Source organism: Pocillopora damicornis, chromosome 4, assembly GCF_964200805.1.
Source record: "Pocillopora damicornis chromosome 4, jaPocDami1.2, whole genome shotgun sequence".
In the NCBI taxonomy this organism is placed as follows: Eukaryota; Metazoa; Cnidaria; class Anthozoa; order Scleractinia; family Pocilloporidae; genus Pocillopora; species Pocillopora damicornis.
The window spans coordinates 30,432,209-30,455,289 of record NC_142673.1 but is presented as its reverse complement, the minus strand read 5'-3'; the positions used below and the strand labels follow the sequence as shown (position 1 = coordinate 30,455,289).

General features: G+C 35.1%; 2 protein-coding genes across 3 annotated transcripts; one reads left to right on the top strand and one right to left on the bottom strand.

Annotated features, from left to right (window-relative positions):
• Positions 1-317: 317 nt before the first annotated feature.
• Positions 318-8,522, bottom strand: LOC113676976 (mitoguardin 1). 2 transcript variants are annotated; one of them, XM_027193722.2, is made up of 13 exons: positions 8,191-8,522; positions 6,757-6,903; positions 6,546-6,632; positions 5,875-6,224; positions 5,276-5,367; positions 4,988-5,056; positions 4,457-4,529; positions 4,231-4,317; positions 3,265-3,363; positions 2,469-2,603; positions 1,945-1,998; positions 1,405-1,521; positions 318-1,231 (listed from the first exon to the last, which is right to left on the bottom strand). In XM_027193722.2, the coding sequence occupies exons 1-13, from the start codon at positions 8,366-8,368 to the stop codon at positions 995-997; spliced, it is 1,725 nt and encodes a 574-aa protein (XP_027049523.2). In that variant the 5' UTR covers positions 8,369-8,522; the 3' UTR covers positions 318-994. The 2 variants fall into 2 exon arrangements, with proteins under 2 accessions (XP_027049523.2, XP_027049524.2); XM_027193723.2 differs by having other exon boundaries at positions 6,546-6,596; positions 8,191-8,519.
• On the top strand, positions 8,499-22,860 carry LOC113676975 (integrator complex subunit 5). The gene is made up of 25 exons (XM_027193721.2): positions 8,499-8,616; positions 8,888-9,092; positions 9,680-9,807; positions 10,301-10,352; positions 10,519-10,621; positions 10,936-11,031; positions 11,538-11,727; positions 11,881-12,013; positions 12,895-12,958; positions 13,366-13,466; positions 14,398-14,456; positions 14,639-14,811; positions 15,460-15,568; positions 16,415-16,537; positions 16,927-16,994; positions 17,662-17,882; positions 18,602-18,711; positions 18,857-18,890; positions 19,343-19,509; positions 19,940-20,154; positions 20,640-20,710; positions 21,114-21,262; positions 21,820-21,924; positions 22,163-22,223; positions 22,699-22,860. The coding sequence occupies exons 1-25, from the start codon at positions 8,512-8,514 to the stop codon at positions 22,800-22,802; spliced, it is 2,946 nt and encodes a 981-aa protein (XP_027049522.2). The 5' UTR covers positions 8,499-8,511; the 3' UTR covers positions 22,803-22,860.
• Positions 22,861-23,081: the final 221 nt, after the last annotated feature.

The window sequence follows — 23,081 nt, the reverse complement described above, 5'->3', positions numbered from 1 at the left end:
CAGGCAGTAATTCCTGATTATTTAGCCTCGACTTAATCATAACTTCAAGGCATTGTAAACATACCAAGCCTTTTCGTTACTCGAGTTCTAGTTTTTAACCCTTTCACTCCCTTCAGATCTATTTAGTAATTCTCCTTACTGTCTGACATACAATTCTTAGTGATGGATTGGAGAATTTGTTGATGGATAAAGTAGTAATCCCTCAATTGATATTTTTTTTATCCTCATCACTTGTCTGCTTGATATTGCATTGATATTGTAAGAAGAAATTCTGTCTTGATCACTCATGGTAGTAAAACAAAGAGGTGAGGCTGGAATAATTGACGAGATCAGTAAAGTGTGTTTTTCTTGCTATGAGGGATAGATAAAGTTATTTTGTCTGTAATAATAAATAAGAAACAGTTACAAAAATGTCATTACACTCATCTGAAACACTAAAATAATTTAATGATATTGTCTTTAAGAGGGGACACAAAACCAAATGCTTTTGTTTCAAGTCCATGCATCTTTGTACAGCTCTGTACTCGTGAATCCTTTAAAAATCCTTAAAACCACTGTTGTTCATATGTACAATTGGCAAGCCATTTGTACCTCCAAGTCTTCTGACCTTGCCAAAACTGGCATGGAAAAGTGACTCTTGATACGAAATAGACAAGGGATATCAGGAGAAATCGAGAAAAAGTAAGATGTCCAATTTTCTAGCCACCAACAATAAAATGAAATATCTTATGATCATTTCCTATTTAAAATAATTACCAAGATTTGTGATCCACTGAGTGGCAAGATTTTCCCTCCAAGATAAAAATATACTCAAATATACTCCCAAAATCTTGCACTTCAACGTAACTGGCCTTAAATTAGAAATCCGAATTATTTCATCGCGCTATTTCCACTCTTAGCATCACGCAAGTCATTTTTCTTTTTGATTGACAAGGTTCGGCGGTATGGTTAAAAAAAAGCTTCTTTTGTCAAGTTGAATTGAAAACGTCTTCCTTTAGACGTGTTCTTCATTTTTTTGAACTTCTTTGCTAGGAGTGGTCGGTGCCTCGATCAGCGTTTCATCAAAAGAAGCAGCTGCTTGCAGAAGCTTGGTTTCACAGGTATCGCTATTCAATAACTGTTCGCTTCTTTCTTTGGCCAGCCTCACGATTGAGTCGCACAAGCTTTCAATTGACGAATAATCACAGGTTGTGAAGTCAAACAAGTCCCTGATGAAATCAAGGATAAGGCTCTGCAGAGGATGAAAATAATACTTTAAGGGTAGAAAATAAAGCCGCCTGCATGTCTACACAAAAATCAATCATCCTGAGCAGTTATTCGAGAAAATACAGTTTCTACTAAACTCTTGAATTATATCAAATTAATGACATACGCTTGACTGTCAAATGATTTAAATTAATTTACCTTGAAGTATTCACAGACTATTTTCAGTTTGTCATCTGATCCCAGGAATCCCCAGGCGAGAACTGGAGAAACATACTGCGCCACTACATAGAAATGAGCCATGAAACCGTAAGGGTCCTGTGTTCACAAAAACGTCCAAAATCAGTCGAGTATCAACACAATTTATACAGAGAGGCCCCTGTTTTGTCCCTGCTTATATAAAGTTACAGTTTCAAACAACAAAAACGACACCACTAGTTTCAATAGCTGCAACTTTTGTTGGTGTAAATTAGATTTGACACTTTCACTCCTAAGATCTCCTAAGTATTTCTCCTAACTGTCTGCCATGAAACTTTTGTGATGTCAGTTTAGAGAATTTGGAATTGGATCAACTTATAATCACCTGATTTATATTTTTCTTCATTCTCATAACACGTCTGCTTGATATGGTATTGATATTGTAAGAAGAAATTCTGTCTCAGTTTAAGTAAGGATCACCTATAAATACTGTGTATTTTGTAAAAATAATAAAACGATCTATGGCTGGAAGTGGCAACAGACCTTAAGATAAGAAGTTTTAGCCTTTAAAACTCCCCAGATGGCTGTTGTAAGGGCCTGTCAATATCAAAATAACATCAACAATAAAGAATGTACAATGCTGTAATGGAAATAATTGCAGAATGTTCAGATGACAACAGTAAAATGGTTAAAGGCAAATAAAATTTTAAAACTGTAGTTAAATAAAATGCCTTAGTGTTGTTTGCAGACACTTTGCATGTCACAAGAAAGTTAATTTAAGAAGTGCTTTCACACCGCAGTGTGGCTCTTTGTCCGCAGTTTCATTTCCTTGAGCTGTTTTGTTCAGTGGGATTGCAATTATGTACAGTATAATGTAGATTCTTTTTTTTCTGGAAACAAAAACTTCATTCTCCTCTAGGGGAAAGAAGCTTTTTCTTACCTATCCCCTCCCTCTCAGGGTCAACAGAAATCAAAATGTGGCCTTGAAATTATTGTTAGTGTACAATACAAACCCCTGTAAAAAAATGCATGAATACAGGCAAGCCTGAGTTTTTATTATCACATACTGTTTCCTTGATTCGAGCTGACAACCATCTGTTTTGAACAGCAGTGGCTACTGTGTAAGGAGGGGTGGCTAAGTCATCAAATGCATCTAATAGTACAAAGTCCAGAAGTACGTCATAGAACGAAATTTCAACCACCTTAAAAGAGACCACAGAACATAATTTTCAAACTGAATCATCATATGTTACATGGATTTGTACACATTCTTGGTAGTAGATCATTCAATGGGTACAACAGAGCATGAATAAGAAAGGAAAAGAGCTTGTCAGACATATCAAAATATCCAATACTTGACAAATTCAGATAATCTACACCATAACAATCACATTTTGGTAGCCAGGACAGGATCAAGTTGTGCCACTTTACACTGTAAATTCATTTCCTACTACACTACTAAGCTTACTTAAGGTGCGAGAATTTTTCCAGACCTCTACATGAGAGGCCTCACATAGAGTTTTGGAAAATCCTAGTTCCTGCAAATCAAAAACCAGAAGTATTCAGCACTATCTGTGCTCCCACAGGCAATATGACCCATAATGAACCAGTTTTTGCACCTTAATGCGACTTGTTGGAAATTCTGAGTAATTTCCCAAAATACTTTATTATTTTATCAGAAGACAAGACTGACTAAATAAAATTTGATGCTGACTCACATATGTCAACAGTATTTTGCAGCTTAAATTACAAATCACTCTAATCTTGGTCTGATTTGAACTTAATTCACTTAAATTAAGTTAAAGCATTTATTGTAAGTATACACTCCAAGATTTAAGCCACAGTGTTCATTGTTAGTCTTACTCCTCTCTCATTCAGCTCCTCTTTGATTTGCCCCCAGTTTTCTGCTGATGACGAGTACTCCACCAACTCATCAAATGCTGCTTGAAAGTCAGATGGATCCTATACAAAGTGAAGTCAGACAAACTGAACAGGGTTACATCATTCACATTTTCACCTTTGCACACATGCACTTCAGTGTACCCTGTTAAATCACAAGTTCACTGATACCCAATCAAGAAAAATCAGTAATAGAGAACAACGGTTCCCATTTCCAGCTGTTGGTAACTTGTTGGTCAACAGTTGGCTAAAAGGTTACCAACACATTACTAACACATTACCAACAGTCAGCTGACAGTGTTAAGTTGACCAAAATTTGATAGAAAACTGTAGTGCATTTAGGGGATTGGGAACTAGAAAAACTTTTCAATATGGCTGATGAATGAAATCAAGTTTTGCTAGACAATGCAAAAAAGTGGGCAAAAGCCATTATAGCTATTGAGAGTATAGTGCAAGGTATCTTTTTGAAATGACTTTTCCCCTTTTTATGTAGTTTTAGAAGTATTCAATTGGTAAATGTTTACGATCATTTTAGTTTATGACCCACTGACGGGTTACCGACAGGTTACTGAAAGGTTGCCAACAGGTTACCGACTGTTGGCCGACAGTTGGCCGACAGTCAGCTGAGACTTTGGCTAGAAACATAACAAAAACTGTGTCAGCCGACTGTTGGCCATCTGTCAGCCGACAGTTGGCCAACAGTCGGCTGACAGTATCTTTCAAGAACTGTTCTTCACTTTTACTGAAAAATTTAGCAGGAACTTTATAGTACACTGGTAGTAAAAGTAGATTGTAAAACTGCACCAGGAAATTTCTGTCATAAACTACTGTCAGTAGTAAAGATTAGGAGATATCTGCAACAGAAATAGTAAGTAATCACAGAAAGATATTCATACAATCAAATGCCAAAGTCTGCACTCAGTATTTTACCTTGCCTGCACTTTCAATGACAGCTGACAAAGCTTGTCTACCAGCATCAATGAACCACTGTCGTGTTTCTGAAGACAAAAACACCATCTTGAAAAAAAAGAGACAAAGAGGATCTGAGAAAAACAATTTAAAAATTGATGAAAGGACTTTCCAAAAAACTCATAGTGAACATGTCATATAGTTAATTAAATTTACTATCACTGAAAAAGATGAAAACAAATCAAACCTCAGAAGCCTGTCTCACACAGTGAACTTTGGCAAGAAATTCCATGTCACTTTCACATCCCACCTCATTTGTTCTAAAATAAATAAAAACAAACAAACAATGTTATAAATATGTTTTCAAAAAATTGGAAAGAATTAAATGAGATCTATCCAAGGACAAGAGCAAATATTGTTTGACTTTATATTTTGAAAACATGGGATCTTCTTAGTTTACCTCATCATGGGAAATAAATATTTATTTAATGATGACATGAAATAATGTATACAATGTATGAACTTAAAACAACTTAAATTAATACAAACTGAGGAAAAACTTGCTTTCCAATAAAACAAATTATAACATTAACACAAAACAAAGGAAAAGAATTTTGGCATGTTGTGACCATGCATAGGAACAAATTTAAGTTTAACTTAAATTTACTCTTATAGTGAATGAGTCATGTAAAAGGTACAGCTACTGTGATACACAAAACAAAACAAAATAAAAGGGGATTTTCCAATTTCATGTTACTTATTTTGTTAACCATTGCACCTGATCTTACGACAGCAGATACCATGACGAATGTAATGATGCAGTCCAGACACATAAAACTCAAGGTGACTAAAAGAGTAAACAAAAAAAACAATCAAAATATGTACAGCATACATTAAATCAATCTTCCAACTGTTGAACTTATGAAAGTTTGCATATACATAAACTATAATATTATGGTGGTAAAACACATGAAATTGTCACCATTATTGAATTATTTAATTACAGAGCTGTAGATACATGTAGTTTACTTGCTTGTGATAGAAGCACTAAATTCTATTGGTGTACCTATGACTTCCAGCTGTATGAAGAACAGCTTCCCTAAACAGCTTCAGTCGCTGTGACTCATTGACAAGTCTCTCATCAGTGATATCGTCAAACTACAGAACAAAATTGGTACAATATATGTTTTAACTCAGAAGAAACATCACACTATTTATATATTTAATGCTGTCTGATTGTTCAGCCCAAAAGCAGCATTGAGAAGCTAACAAAGTCACATAATTCTGGCAACCTGAGTACAAGTCATAATTTCATCATCATATGGTAAAGTAAAGAGAAAATTTTTTTTGTGAAAAGTCTGGAGGTCTACACATACAGTACCCATAAAATAAACCAGACAACTATCTGATAAAGTGCTGCCAAGAATTGGAATCTGTGACTAACACAAAAGGAAGACGGAAAGTTGGAGAGAAGGAGACAGAGAAAGAGCTAAAAAAAGACAAACAAACAAACAAACAAACAGGGTTAAATGGAAAAAATTGAAATAACTCCTGCTTGGTATTCCAAGGTGGCTTAAGGAGTATCATCTTTTAATTAAACTTCAATTACCTTTTAATATTTAATTATTCTACATTTAAATTGAATACTTCCAACAACAAAAGTACCTCTAACTGTGCATTATCAGATGCAGACACAAAGGAATCAGCATCAGAAGAGTTCTGATCCTCCAGATCTTCACTGAATTCCAAGGGTATTTGCTCCTGTAAACTCCCATCATCAATCCATGTCAACATGTTGCTTGGTGTCCGTGTTAAAGGTGTCTCCATGAGATCATACTGTTCAATCACTTTCCGCAGCTTTCTGGAACCACTAATCAAGGCATTCAGCTTTTTGTCCGCTTCAATAAGGAAGAATGAGTTTTTTCCTCCCTGAGAGAGACCTGGACGCCGCCATTCCATCACATAATCTGTAGCTTCATACCAATGTTCCAATGCCATGTCAAAGTTTTCAACACCTGTTTTGTATCACAAAATTCAATTGGTAGGTCACATATAGGAAAATAAACTTTAATACTTATATAAAACAAATAAGACACTTCTGTACAAAATGTAGTTAAAATCTTTATTATACATGTACCTCTTTACATTCAAGAGACTCTCAAAATGGTTGTACAACTTTAATTGACATTTAGACTGATATGTTTATATACATTCATGGAGTAATGTCCTTTGAATGAGAAACAATTAACCTGCACAGGATCATAGCTCCTTCGTACACAAGGACTTTGGAAAATCAGGAGTTTTAAAGTATTCAGGATTATGAATAAAAAACATACCTCTCTTTATAAGCTCCTCAACAATTTCTTCTTCATCTGTGATAACATCTCCTAGGTCAATAGCACTATCTTCAGAAACCCTTCCATCTGGTAGAAATTGATGTAATTTGTACTATCCAGTAATATTTTTATTTTAAGTAATATTAGGCTAAGCCTAAACTATACAGTTCATGAACTCTAGCAAGAAGAAAATAATCATCCAATTATTTACCATTAACTAGAACACCATCATCCAATGCAGCATTTGGTGATTGAAGATTTGCTGCATGTCTTCGGAACACAACTTCATTATCTAAGCTTGTTGTACTTCTAGGGGTGTGTCTGGAAGATTCACCAGCTGCAGATATCTTTGAGCTCCCTGTCAAAGGAAGGAAAATTTGAATAAATGAGTACAAAAATAAATCAAAAGACATAACAGGTGTACATATATATACAGCATAAATCAATCATTATCTGGTTGTTGATAGCAACTGTCAGTACTAATGAGGTTCACAGATTAAATAATTTTAAGCTACAAGTGTATGACTGATATTCTTGTAGAATGCTACACAGCAAAAGTACAGTAACCTATTTCATTGTTAGTAGTTTGCCCTTCTGTCAATTTTCTGCCACAAGTTGTTTCAAACTTGAAATCATACATTCTAATACATTGATGCAGTATGTGAAAAGAATTTAAATCCACTAATACAGTAACCATAGTGATACTGATCAAAAATAAAATTTCAATGTCTTTGCATACTGCATGACAAATAGGATAATAAACTTCTGGTGTTATTTATTGAGTGATTATAATACAGGTATGTATGCACTTATATTTTAATGTTTATCAGCTTTTTTGATCACAATTTCTTCAAAAAACCCTATATACACTGCACGTGCATCCGCAGTTTAAAGTACTTTTGACCTGAAATGATATATGGTGTTACAATAATAGGAGGTAACTAATACATATGTGAAAGAGGAATCATCATTATACATTACATAGACTCTCACATAGGCACTAAACAGTTATCGCTATCGTGGCCAAGCCGAATTTTTTTTGAATTTATGAAACCACCAGTATTGTTTCTGTCAATATTAACCACATATTTTGCGGTGAAAAACTTCTCCCTGAGCAACGTTCATTAATATTTGCCTGAAATTTAACAGACAACGAATTTCATACTAACTCTAATGACTTGCCATTTCAAGTACCTCGTCGCGCACGTGAAAAATATCAAAAATGTCCCTCAACAAACAATGAAATACTTTCAATATCATATTTTACTGAGTATCAACATTGTGTCACAGCCATGGAAAGGTTTTGTCAAATTATGCTTCTCCGATTTATTTATTGATAATCTGGCTATTTCATGATCAAAATAATTCCCAGTAAACAGTAAGTTTGAAGTACTCTCAGAAATAATGGGATAAAAAATAATTATACCTCTACCTGAACAAAATTGTACAAATTAATTTTTCTGAAAACAATGTAAGTTGTACAATGTACAATCAATATTGAAAGATAAACTGGAAACTAAATTATTGATGTGTGTGGGCTCGCTAGCTACTTTCGCGAATTTGATTTCTATCAGCTCAAGCCTAGTTTGTCGACATGAAGGAGGATTATTATTTAAATCAAACCACTTTGCCGTTCTACCTTTACCTGCTGTGAAAGTTCTCTTTCTTCTCAAAGGCCGATCGTTGTACGATGAGCTCTTTCCAGTTGATGGTTCACGGCGCTTCCGTTTCAAATATCGCGCTGTTAGAAACAGGAGAGTTCCTGCGCCAAGCGACAACGCAAACAAGGCAGTGATTTGCAACAATCGCGACGAACGAAACATGTTTCAAATCACGAGTCAGCTTACATGTCATCTCACTCACACAGTAAAAGTGAAAGAGCTTTTTCCACAGGAAAACAAGTTCCCATCCTAAACTATTGGTAACTTATAATGCTGCAAGGCGTGCAGATTCCAGCTGATGAAATATGAGCCCGTTATTATTACTTGTCTGCGGTGAGATTCCACACAAGAAAAAGACTGGAACGACTACTAGATGCAAAATGGCGGACAAAGCAGCGGAAGAATCCCAGGTAAATCTCGGAGCATTTTTTCAGGCCTTAAATAAGTCTGTTTAAATTCATCTTCTCCACCGTTGAACCCATAAATTTTTAATCTTATATTGATTAGCTCTACCTTACTTTGAACAAAATGGTTTGATTGGTTTGTTTTAGTTTACGAAATATGGTATGCATGCACGTTTTTGTAAATTTATCCAGAAATTGAATTGATTAACGCACAAACTCACATTTTGATTTTACAAGTGTACTTTCATAATTTTTTTTTAATTTGCCTGAAAACAAGAGTTTAAGGCTTCGTCTGCAGTCTTTTCTGAGTGGAAAGGATGAAACAGGGAAAATCTTGTCCAACGCTGAGAAAACACAGTGTGCGATTGCGCTGCTGCACTCTCTTCCTTGTGCAAGACATGCCGTTTTAGAGCAACTCTGCGATGTGTTTCATGAAGCTGTTCAAAAATATATGGTAGAGTTAGAAAGGCAAGCATTATCTGGTACGTTTTTTTTCCATGTGTGTTTGCATATTTGTCTACAGCTGTGTACTCCGTAAGATAATACAGCTGATTTTTCTGTTGTTGTTGAATTTCAAATTCTAACTTAGCCCGGTAACATTTTTGTTGTTGCACTTTGTCCATTGGCAGGTAATATGCTTAAGAAGCTCTCTTACTATGTGGAGATTGATTTTGAAAAGAGTTTGCAATTATCCTTCTTATAGTAGAGTGGTTTCATGATTTTACAGTTTTACAAACTACACAAGCACATCATTTTCATTTTCTGAATGGATGGAACCATCCTAATGTTATAGGGGGAGGCTTCAGTGCCTTTAAGAAATTATGGTTGTGTGTGTATGTGTGTGTGTGTGTAAATGTGTTATATGTCATGTGTTATATGTCACTGATGTATATTTGACTGTAGAACCTCATGTAGTGTCTGCCATCTTTAGACTGTAATAAGTTCTATCATCAGGGATGGGTGGTGAGAGAGGTCTAAGTATAAATTTCATGAAGTCTCAAAAAGAACATTTGATCAAACAAATGCATAAAGAGGACTATTTTGAGGTTAGTTTCTTAATGCATTTAAGGGACTACAGCTGTCTGTCATAGAGATACCCTGGACCCTGAGTTAATATCTGCTTTACAGAATGTCAGTGAAGTTGTATGCAGATTTGTTGATAATAACCCTACTGCCTGGGCACCACTTATTTGTCAGGTAATACTGACAGTGTTCAGATAGTTTGATTTTAAGGTTATGAATGCAGTAGCTCATCTTTTTATTGCATCTTTGCTGTCATCTTCCTCCTGAGCTAGGCAAATTACATTATTCTATTATGAGCTTCTATTGATCTGAAGAGGTAGACTCTCTCTACCTGTAGTTTTTATGTTTTCCTTTCTTCCTTTTTTTCTTTTTAATTTTAAAAAATTTTGTTTGATTTATTTTTTCTTTGGTTTCTTTTCTCTTTTTGTTACTGATTATTTAATTGTAACAAAAGCAAACTCTTCAAGAACCTTACTTCAGTGTCTTTGAGTGCAGTGCAGTGATACAAATTGTATGAATATGTATAGCATATGACCTTGTTATTTATTATAACTGCAGTTTTTAATTTTGAAATAAACCAGTTAATTACAAGTGAAAATAAATAGAAATTATTTTGCATCATGCACCTATTAAAACTCATAATCTATTTTTTTTTATTTATATATAGTGGTCTTTGAACCTTCTTGGGCAAGTTGTCACAAAGAATAATGGAAGGAGAGGTCAGTTTGACCAGCATTTTGATGATCAAGCTGAATATTTACACCCTTACACCCCTTGCCCATCTAATTGGATGATAAAAGGTTTATGCAAATGTCTATACTTGTGACAAAAACAAATTTCTTTCATCTTTTTTTAATATCATGAATAATTATATTTTCATTACAGCCACTGGCATAACTTTGTCTCTAAGTGAGGGTCTTCATAAGTGGATGTTATTTCCTGCTGTTCAAAGATTGATGGATATTACAGTCCATTGCAGTGCAAAATTGTAAGCTACCTTTATGTTTGTATGCATGCAGTGTAACATATTTCTTGTCAGTGTAAGAATGGCTTTAGGGTAATTTTGCTTCATAAGGTGTTTTATTCAGCTCTAAGAATAATTCATAGTTATTTAAAAATGCAAAGTAATGCACCTACATGTAATGTTTTCATTACAGAAGGCAGACATGATCATAGTCAATTGTTGTTATTTAAATCTTGTTAAAAAAAAAACAACCAAACAAATGATTATTGAGTTCCTTTTAGTTCAATTTTAACTTTTTATCAATAGCAACTATTGTTTTAAAATTTTTTATTTGCCAGAGTTAGCCGTGGTGAGGCTGACGTATGTGTGCAGTGTCTGCTTCAAATAGCAATGAACAGCTCTCCTCATTTGGACTGGGTTGTAGCTCATATTGGGTATGTGTATGAGATTTTCCTCTGTTTATGGAGAGAATCCTAGCACATATATCATGGCACCATGCACAGAAATACTTTACAAGTTCTTTGTAGGCCAAATGTGTAAGAGTCAGAGTTTCCCGAAATAATTATGCTTGTCAAAGTCACTGCAAGTCATTTATTAAGTTTTAATCATTCTTTTAACAACCCTTGGCATGTATTCATGTCTAAACACATGTGAATGCCTATTGAACTGTTTTAGCTGATTTCTAAACAGGTCTGTGTACATTTAATGTAAATTTATAGTAACGTAATAAATGTGATTTTAATGTAAATTTACTATAACAACATAATAAATTAACTTAAATTTGTAATAATGTAATAAATGTGATTTTAATGTAAACTATAATAATGTAATAAATTAATGTGATTTACAGTAACTTTTGTGAACATCATTAGTACATCAGTCTCTATTGATGATCTATTGTTTATGAGGTGAATATTAAAATACACATTTTTTGCTGCAGGTCTCATTTCCATCAGGTCTTTATTCCTAAGTTGCTGTCTGCCGCACTTAAAGAATACACAGCAAGTCATTCCCCAGGGGGAGGGGGTGGTGATACCTTTGTCATGACCCCTACTGTAGTGCATGTTCTGACATACCTTTCTCTTCAACATTCCCAAGAAGTCAAGAATAACCTGCTAGCCATGTTTCATGTAAGTGAAGCTGTTCTTGCTCTCTCTTAGTTACAAACCAAAGAAAAAAAATCAGCTGCTTTGAAGAATTCAGAATCAAAGAAAAATTTGAACCCCAGCATGAATATGTTTATCAAGACTGGTTTCAAGTATTTTTGTGTTTATGATTTTCAGGAAAGTATCGCAACCTCTCCAAAGTCCAATGTTGAAAGAGAAGAACAGTTATCCACTCTTCCTTTTCTTCTACACATTGCTACATCATCACCTGACTTACTGAGAGGAACTATCACTGAATTTATTACTGCCTGTAAGTATTGTTTTGTTTCTTTTTGGGTTTGATTATCATGGGGTGAATTCAATTTAAATTTATTTTCATAGGAACCCTAAGACCCTGCCCTCACCTTTCCTTTCATTGAAAAACATTTGAAAAAATCCATGTATAAGTGCGTGTAAGTCATGGTCCAAGTACATGTAGGGCAAGAAAAAGGTGAATGGCCATTGTTGCAGCTCTGTGATATGCTAGCTGAAATAAGAAAGGAAGGAAGAGAATTGATGTGTGTCTGTAGCTAAATACTTATTGACTGAGTCAGATCATGCCAGATGGTATAATGTTTGGGTTTTGGTCATGACACATTACAGACCTTGTTGCACCTTGTCCATACTTGATGACCTCAAGCTAAATATTTTCTATCAGGTCCTCCTACTTAGTCAATAAGTATGTGTACAGAGTACAAATTATGTACTATTTCATTCTTTTAATTTCTTAGTTAGTATGGAGCAGCTTGCAAAAAGACCAAACTTTGTGGTGGGAATTTTAGTTTTGATGTTTGAACCATCGAATGTGATTTGCAAAATTATATTGAGATGATATATAATGGGAATCATACAGCTGTTCTTAATATTAGGTTTATAATTAGGTAAATACCAAAGTAATACAGTTATGTTGTATAATTATGTTATGTTCAAATTTTTTCTTGTTACAAGTTTTCAAATCAGTTTCTTTCTAGTTGTAATATAAAACCTTAAAGTTTGTTTCAAACAATGATTCATTTTAATTACAAGGCAAATTAGAAACATGAAAATTAAACTGTTTCAAAACATTTACAGTCCAGTAATGATGGTGATGCCTGTTGATTTAGTTGACTGAACATGTATTGCTGTTAAATTTATTTTTTCCTATTTTTTTAGTGACTCCTGAAGTCCTTCTCCAGTTGCTGGAGCAGTCTAAGAAGAGAGGGGACTGGAAAATTAGGTAAAAAAAATTCAAATCAGATGAATAAAGCTGCAGTAGTTTGACCGGATTACACTGTAGCTAGTGACACATATTTTTTATCACACACAAACAAAATAATATTTCCAGCACTTTGATTTGTTTCTCACCATACTAATTATTGAAAATTTGTTTGTTTGTTTGTTTGTTTTCTTAGTCCCTCCTTTATGTGGAAAACTTTATATTTTGCACTAGATTGCACATTCCAAATATGCATGCAGTGTCATTCAGCTTTATCATCATTTAGTAGCACATTACCATTTACATATAGAATTAGAGAATTGTTTGACTTTAACTTTTAGTTCAATACTATCCATTGCCCGATAAGGAAATTATTTTTATTTATTGAAAACTTCTTGAAGATTTTACTTCCCCCCAATGTTCTTCAGCTTGGTGTCATCAGTTGTCAATGTCATAAAGAACATGGAGGAAGGAGCACTTGAAGTGTTTCAGCTTCTTCTTGAAAACTGTCAGAAGCCTACAGATAGAGGTATCAGTTAAAATACAAAATTTGGTGTTACTTTTTCCATATGCTGCCTGTTTTAGGAAAGATTTCCTTTAGATTTTGCTTATTCATTAGTACTACTGACAGTACTAACAGTGTTCATCAGTACTACAGCACTAACATTATGTCAGAATACACTATTAATACACACCATGTTTGTGGAATAGTTTGCTTGCTGAATTGCATGCTATCCCATCATTGACAATTTTTAAATGCGAATCTTAAGATCTACCTTTTTGGTCTGGCTTTTCTTGAATCATTTTAGACCAGAATTTTATTTTATCTAGTAAGTGTTTATGAGCATTATTTAGCCTGATTTGTTTTATTTTATTGTAAGTCTCATTTACATTTTATATGGTAGGCTTAGGTTGTTATAGAATATTTTTATCGGTGAATCATTGTAGAGCACTACTGATCATTTCTAACAAAAATGATCAGTAGTGCCTTACAATGATTCACACAGTATAGTAACTGTATGTAAATCACACAACAAAATACTCAAATTTTTATTATTATAATTATTATTATTATTATTAAATGTTTGGGTGAAGACTGTATGAAATCTCTACATGTATTTGATATGACAAAAGTGTTTTGAAGCTTTTGATTGAGAGAAAGTGCTCTGAAAGTAACAGAATGGAAAAAACGGAGACTGCATTTGCAGCAAAACATTCAATCAAATGAATTCTTGAAATCATTTCCAAGAGAGCATCAAGTTCTAACAATGATCACTCTATGTAATTTTTATAGTATGTTGAATAATTTCTGGATGCATGTTAGTTAATATACATTACACAAGTTTCTTGCATGCATTTGAAAATTGCTTATTTCCCATTGAATAGTCTTGTACTGTATAAAACAAAAGAGCATCTTACTGTCAATAATTTGTGGTCTTGTATTTCATAACTAACTGCAGAGTCAAAGGAGGTTGATTTGGCTCAAGCTGAATTGCAGAAAACATTCAGTTTAACAATGGTGAGTTATGTGACTTAATTAATAAGAAAGATGGGGAATAAATTGATTGATATATATGTCATGATGTGCTCTTAGATCTCATATTAACCATTGTAATGAATGATACACTATTGACTTGAATTATGTGTCATTTCCTTTGTACTTGAAAAAAGAAATTTAAGTCAAATGATGTAAATTTGCAGGGATTACTGCTGACTAGACTTAAAGACATTGCTATAGAGAGGCACAGCCTGTTTTACAAGAACACAACCATAGCTTCACTTGACACTAGAAAAACAGAGAGTGAATTTCTTACAGAAATGGCTCATCACACAAAAGATCTGTGCCAGGCACTTATCACGTCAACTAGGAACAAGTTAGTACTCCAGAAAAACATCTTTTCTGCTTTATGACAAGAAGTTCCATCGTGTATGTAAAAATTTAAGTTGGGGACATGATTAGTTTATTTTTTTGTGTGTGCATGTTTGTAAGCAAGCCTCCTCGGCCAATAGATCTTTTTTAATTAAATTTTTATTTCTTGGAGTCAAAATTAAGTTTTATTTCATAACCATTATGTACACCATAAGACAGTGCTGCTTAATTTTTCTCTAGTGTCCTTTGACTTTTAACAATATCCATACATATATCCACCAAACAGGTAATGAGAATAGCAAGATAATTTGATATTATCAACTGAGGTGATAACATAAATTGGCCACCATTAAGAGTTTCAAAGCTGACATTTTGGGCATTGGCTCTTTGTTAAACATCAGCTTTGAAACTCTCAATAGTGGCCAATTTACAACATCAACTCAGGTGATGATACCAAATTACCTACATTTGTTATACTCTCTCACCAATGTAGCACCATATGCAGTTATTTTAATGAGAATACTCAAACTTATCAGGTAGAAGTTATCTTGATCAAACACCAAATTCTCATAACTTATTACAAATGTACATGTACATCTCAATGGAGAAGTGGTCAAGTCATTTAAAAAACTTTTAATTTTTATGTTTACAGGGTTTCTAACACTTTTCAAATGTTAGTCACCATTGCCATTTACAGTGGAAGAACTTTAGCAGCAGGGATTCTCAACCATGTTCTGCTGAATAGTAGATCCAGTCAATCGGTAAGATGTCATCAATTTGTAACTTAAATGAAGTAGATAAGTATTAGCCTCTATTTGGCGCAAAAATATGCACATATAATTGTCTGCTGACATTATCTGGTCTGAGATGTAAACAGTTCTCTGTGCCTCCCTCCCTCCCCCCTTTAAAGGGTTAAGAGCTAATTTATAAATAGCTGAATTTTCTAAGATTTTACAACTTTCTGTAACTGTACTTGAAGTATCTGAAGTGTCAAAGGAAAGACAAGCATTGCTGCAGAGGAAGGAGGGCGGGGGGAGAGGGGTTGCATGCAATATGCAGTAGCATCAGATTCATGTACATACATAGATTTTAGCAAATTCTGCAAGGTGTTCTGTTTTACATGTGTACATAAGGACAGGTTACAGAGGCTGTATCAGTCAGTCTTGTATGCAGATTCAATTGAATACAAAGTGAACTGGTGCTTAAAACTGATAAAATTTGTGACTTTGCTTGTAAAAAGAATTCTTTAAAATGTCAGCATAATATTATAAATATGCCTGAAATGAAAAAAATGATATTAATGAGATGATATTAGATGACAGTCAGGTTTTAGTTCCTTAGCCTGAAATGAAAAAAATGATATTAATGAGATGATATTAGATGACAGTCAGGCTTTAGTTCCTTAGCTGTCAATTATCATTCATGACAGCCATTTATTTTAGGCTCTCATTAAAAATGATGGAGACCAATCAGTGGCCCATAGAAAGCATGTGCTGGGAAAAGGCAATTTTCATCAGTAGCTGATTACACTGAAATTTTGTCTTTTTGTCTGGATATTGACAGTTTACAGGTAGAGGTTTTATCTGACAGTGATGGTTTGTTCTTAGCTTCAGCTATTTGTTCAACTGCATTGCGATCTTGAGCTGTACTACACACAGCTGTTGGATGATGTTGTGAAAACATGTCTGTCAACTGGCAAGTATCCTGGCACTGCATCACACTCCAAGAAGGTACTGAGCCATCACATTTATCATTGTGAGGAAGTTAATTTTTCAGTTCTTTCAACCAAATCAACTTTTTGAAGTTGAGTCCAGCATTTTTAAGGTAGAATGAAAATGAAACTGTTGGATCCTGATATTTGCACTTTTGGACTAAAATTGGTCAGATCTCATGATTATTAATTTTAAAAAATGCATTTTCCAAGTAGTTACATTTGTCTTATCAGTTTTCACACAAACTGGAACTTAACTGCAAGCAAAATGAATCCTGGATGAGCTGAATGCGTTTATAAAGACGTTAGACGGAGAAAACAGTGATATAGACAAATAAAGACGAGAGACTTGATAAAGACAAACGTAGACAAATGTAATCTTATTTTGATCATGTCGTTTCTTTTAAGTTGCTGGGTTTGTTGAGTAATCTTCATGAATTAATTTCCATTGGAAGCAAAAATGCAAATCTGCTGAGGTACGTGATATTGCAAATAAAAAAAACATTGTTGCCAAGCTTAATAAAAGAAGACTTGTTATTCATTTGAAAGAGGTAAAATCATCTTATGAATGAAGAGGCCTAACTTGCTGTAGTGAATCATCACAGGGCTTTAAACTAGATCAAGAAATATAATTGATACATAAAACTTAATAAATGTATGACAAAGTCAGAAAAGAGAGACAAGAGCCATGTACCACCGACCTGCACCAACCCCTCCCTCACCCTCCCCCCTCTACTTCCTGCTTTCAGGATTTCTGTGACTGTTCACTGATACCCGTTTGCGCCCCTGCGGGGTCAGGCTGTTCAAATTGTGGTAGCACTATCTACTGGATAAATACATACTATGCTATACAGGGAATAGCGTTGCATGTATTGTCAACACATCCGCTGGATAGTGTTTTATCCACTGGATAGCGTTATCTGCCCCCAGAACAACTTTGCCTTGGTGGTGGGGAGAGGTATTTGAACTCAAACCCAGGCCATTCAATACAGACTCCAGTGCATTAAACACAGGACAACAGTGTTTTCTAGGAACTTTTTCAAGGAACACCTGTTTTCATGTATGTTAGCATGAATTTTAGTATAAAATTAAGTTTTATTTTTAATCATGAATAACAAATATCTTAATCTCCAACCAATACAGGTCAAAGATGTGTACATCACTTCAAAGACATCACAGCCTCCTGACTAATTTACTGATTCATCCAAACTTGGACGTCTCTTTGAAGTCTCTGGAGCTTCTTCTGTCGTTGGACAAAATTATGCCAGACAAAGTTTCTAACATGATGAAAATATGTAGTAACTGTGTGGGGCTGTTCTTCAAGTTGTTAAACAAACTGAGAAAACAAGATGGAAGCATAAGTGGTGAGAGCTTGTTATTGTTTGGATGATCAACACTCTGCATGGGTTTTGTGTCGGACTGCTTTGTGTGAAGATTATGATGAAGAAAGAATTTCAGCAAACAAATAATACCCCTAAGAATTTAGCTCCTTAGCTTACAACTGCATTTAGATATTTCTGTGTTTTTTCCGTTTCCTTCATGCCATCGTATCAAACAGAGGGAACTTAAAGACTTGTGGCCGATATTCACCTCAATTTTCTAGTCAATTTTAAAGTGCTGAAAGTTACTGAAATAGTGCAAGTAGATTTTAATTTAGTAGGCAAACATGGGCTAAAACCTCTTTTTAACGTTATTCTGCACTCCATCTAAAGGGACTTATATAGGAAGATTTCCAGTTTCTTCGCAATTAATTATCGCCTCCCAATTCATCACCTTTCCATTCTTAAGAGGAACAGGATGAATATTTTACCTGTATATCTAGTCCATGAAAGAATTGGCACACAGAATCCACCACACAAGAACACGTTTGTTTGTTTGTTTTTTCTTTGCAGATTATTTCATTAAAACCAAGTGCTAACCTAAAGAAAAAAGTTCAAAACCATGTCGGTCTAGTAGCAAAAATTCAGTAACCTTTAATAAGAGCACTTTTGAAGTCACCAGAAAAATGCAAGGGACTCTTTTGTGGCGAGCCTTTTCATCAAACACTAATTGTCTGAAAGGTTTTTAATTTGTTTCTTTGCAGAAACAGTGAAGTCCATCAAACTTTGCAGACAGATGGTTCTTCTTCTCTCCAAAGATGACAGATGCAGACTTTACTTGATGAGACTTCTGGTGGAGGGAACACTTAAAAAGGTAGGCTAGCAGAAGGAAAAGATTTCGGAAAAGTTAACCACACCAGTTCTATAAATTTTAGCTAGACCTGGGACAATACATTTGAGCATTTGAATTTTTCGTATCTCGGTAGCTTTTCATTTTGATGTCATTTTGCTTTTTATAGGAGCACGTTTCCTTATTTGGTGGAATTTTACCAGGTTAGTTAGAATATCAAACAAGCTTGAGAACTCTCAATTCATGCTGCTCAGAGTTTGCACTTTTAGGGATGTGGTTGATGTCTGGGCTGAATTTTTTTGGTGGATTTGCTTCAGTCTGTGCTTTAATGTTTAGTGCCACCAAATTAACTTAGATGTGGACGGTTAGAGACTATAGAGTACGCTATTCTGAGTATCTTTCCATCTGTTTGTGAATTACAATGATATTTTGTAAAATTTATTCGACTGGAGTCGAAACCATGGCTGAATTGCAGGGACTTGTCAGCCATGAGAATGGTTTCTGAGACCTGATTAGGAAAATCCCTGAATACCTCAGACATTCATCCTCCATAAGCGTGGTATCAGTTAAAATAAATTTGAATTTTTCTCAGTTGATAATTTCATACATGCACACTCCTGTGTCCATTTATTGATTGATTGATTTTGCGTAACAGCTGAACCAAGTGACTCAGAGAAGGACTTAACAAACATTAACGTGTCATTATTGGAGAGAAACAGAAACCCTCATATCTCTTCGCACCTTCCTTTAACTCCTTCGTCGGTTTTCTTCAGTGGAATTGTGGGTAACATAGAGAAAAACAACAGAATAAAGGCACCTGAGGTGAAGTACTGATTTAACCCTGGTTTAGGTTATTTTCTTATTACCTTTAATTCCACGAACAAGTTATCTCGAAATGAGGGAATTTTTTAATATCATTCTGAGTAGGAAAACATACAGACTGTAGTTGTGATGATGTTAAGTCAAAGAACAAATAACGATGATGTAGTATTAAAAGGCTGATAGCATTAAAATAAACCAAATATGGACATGAGCTGTCTTGCTTGATCAAATATTTTTCTTCTATCGTTTTGCGCCTAATTTTTCTTGTCTCCAGCTATTACTCTTGTCTCTCTTTTCCTATTTTGTCATATGTTTCATCATTGATTTGGTTTATTAATTGAGGAGAGGAACTGAGCGCGAATTGGTTCTATAGCTGACAAGTACTGGGAGATTCAATTTAAAAAAAATTGCATCTATTACATTTCTTTAGCCACAAGTATGGCAGCAGACGAGTCAAGTGTTTGTGGATGTTGTGTTCATGCTGTGCACGTGTGATCAGGGAGATGCAGACGGTTCTAACCTTGCTCTTCACCATAAATATGTGGACTCTTTATCGTTGCTGCTGATGGAGCTTGTGTGTCCAGATGTTGTACCCATTAGCTTTGATTGGCCAGATGATGAAAGTCTAAAGTTTACAATTGAACGGTAGGTTAACATAGGCATGTACTCGAGGAGGTGTTTCCCTGGGATATCAGATATCTTATAGATTTCAAGATCTCTTTCCCACCTAGTGTTAAAATTGGGATTGTACACCCTGCGGTACTTCAATTAGTTGTAGGAAACAATTCCCAGGGAATTTTTTAAAAAGAGCCTAAGGGATACGTTGACGGAAGTTCCTTGGGATTTCTGAACTCTATAAACATCCTTCCAATATGTGTATATTCAGCTCATCTTTTCAAAATATTTACCTTGTAAGAGGAACAATTGGTGAAGCAGATCTGAAAATTCAGAAGTTACTGGAGCCGTTTTCAATCTGATCGGGGAATGTAACGCTTATGTCGATGCGACAAAAATTTTCCGTAACATCATAAAATAAGCAATGTCAATATGATGGTATGGAAAATGTACGGTGTCGTTCGCCAACACCAAGAAAACTATCCAAACATACTTGATCTGATGATTTGTTACAGCGACTTACGGATAAAGAAAACATTTGACGATAATCCAATCCTGTGGGCTCTTGTAAGCATTGTGGCAAGAGGTATGTGGTTCCTTTTTTCTTGAATATTTTTGTTGATTGATACTTGTATACTTCTTGTGGTATGTGTTCTGTATTTAGCACCAATGGATTGTTTGATGGATCTACCCTTCAATTTTTTGGATTGTTCCGTTGATAATGTATCTACCCAAATTGATTTCCAATCATTATTGGATTTCATGACTGTTACCGCGAAACAGTACATCGCCCAACTAATACGTAGCTATTCACTTTAAGCTTTTTGTGATGATAGGCCTGACTGACTTGTACGTGCTCCCTCATTCCATTTAAAACTGCTGTTGTCTTGAGCGTACTGAACAGCTCATAACACTCACCTAAAGTAAACGGTATCATGTCAAGGAAAGTGCTGAGATTTCTCATAATTTATTTCATTACTCCTCATCAGGTGTCTCATCACTGTCCAAATGCAGCCCTCTAGTGTCCAGTCTGCTAGCAACTGTTATGTCCAACTGGGAAGTATATAGAGGCTCGACAGTTGACCAATCATCACTAAATTTTAAAGTCACGTGTTTCATAACAGACATTATGACAAAGGTGAGTAATGCAAAGAAGCGAAGTGCAAGCTGTATTCACATAGCAGAGCCTATGAAATACGTGACAATTAGTTGACGAAGAACTTTCGAGTGTTCTCCCTTATTTTAAGCATGACAGGTAAAATAATTTCCAAACCGGTAAAGCAATCCATTTACCCGTTGAATTTTCAAGAATTGCAAGCAATTTTAAACGGTAATAAGAGGTACTACAAGCGGTAAATGTTACCGGTTACTGCCTGAAAAGGAGAATACTGACTTCCTCGTCGAGAACAAGAAGTGTCCTTCTGCTCATTTCTGGGTTTTTACTCCATCGGTAGAGGAAACATTTGTGGATCTGTCCTCGTCATTCAGTTTCTTTGGTAATTTTGGGTTTGAAAAGAAAACTGAATCCTCTATACCACATTCGAAAGAGTTTTAAGTAATAACTAAATTTTTTGCTCCTCTGAGAGTCATTACGAAGGAATGAATATATCTCATGAATAGAGATGTAAGCCTGTGTCTCTTTCGGCTGAGGAAGAAAAACTTTGCTGCTCAGTAACACTGTGATTCTTTTTGTAGGCAAGTTGGTTGCCTCCTCCGCTTAGTCGGGTTGGTGCTGTATTTGGTCTCCTGAAGCCAAAGGAAATTTATACCATACTCAACACCATGTGGAAAGTCCTTAAGGTGAGTATATGGCATTGTTTACTTGTCTTTCTGGTGTGGTATAATATTTCCTAATATTTCAATTTACAAGGTTGTCACAGCCCTCGAATTAACAACACGTTTCACAGATAACTTTCGATGTTACATGAAAATCATGTCAACCACATGCATATCCAGAAAAATGAACAGCAAAACTTTCATTCGACGGTATAAGTCGAAAGACTGAGTTCTGTTCCATACATTGACGTTTCTCTTTAAGGAATTTCCTCCTCCAAGTTCTGCCATGACACCAGAAGCTACTCGGCAAAGGTGGCAGCAAGGTAACAAAACTTCTTATTTGGGGTGCATAATTCCTATTCTCTCGCATTCCGGACATATCTCCTTTTACTGTTACCTTCGAGCATCATGATATCTAAACGTTATCTTTGTTATTTTACGCACCTGCTGTGTTGTTTTGTGAGGCAGCAAGCTTTGTAATAAATGAAAATTATTTTAGTATCTTCATATTTTTGTCCTGTGACTAAAAAAGGGGAAGAGAGGAAAAATGAACGGAAGGTCTGTAATTTTGCCTTTGTAACACCGTTGTACAGGGAAATATCACGCTGCGAGTCAGTGCGAGTGACATCATCATTTTGTGAAGTCAAGATATCTAGTTTGCTATACATCTCATTATTAAGAAGAGTACTCTGAAACATTACGTGGCAAGCTAAGTAATGGCTCTGTCACCAAAATCGCGCTGAGCTTTAAAAAAAGATCGTCGCTCTAACCCACTGAGTTATGACTTCTTTTTTTCAGGAACAGCCTTCAAAACTCAAAAGGAAGTGGTGAAGGCGATCTTTGTGAAAAACATTGAAAAACTTGGTCATCATTATGCTCGTGTGTTTGACGAATCTTGGTAAATTTGTTTCTAAGACTTGTACCGTGCTAATGTAAATAAATTGTTAACTTTCAGTTACCTTTCATTTGTCATATTTTGTCTGTTTTGGTTCATTTTGTCTTTTTTTTGTCTTTTTTAATTTCTGCGGGATGCCAACGTTATCTAAAGGGGTCTTGTGTCGGATGGTGGTGGAGGTAATCCAACCACCCGACTACGATCCCACGATGTCGTGCCCAGTCGTCTCCCTTTGTTCTAAATGCTTGCGCACAAAGCTTTAGCTTCGAGTGTATAATCAGCAATG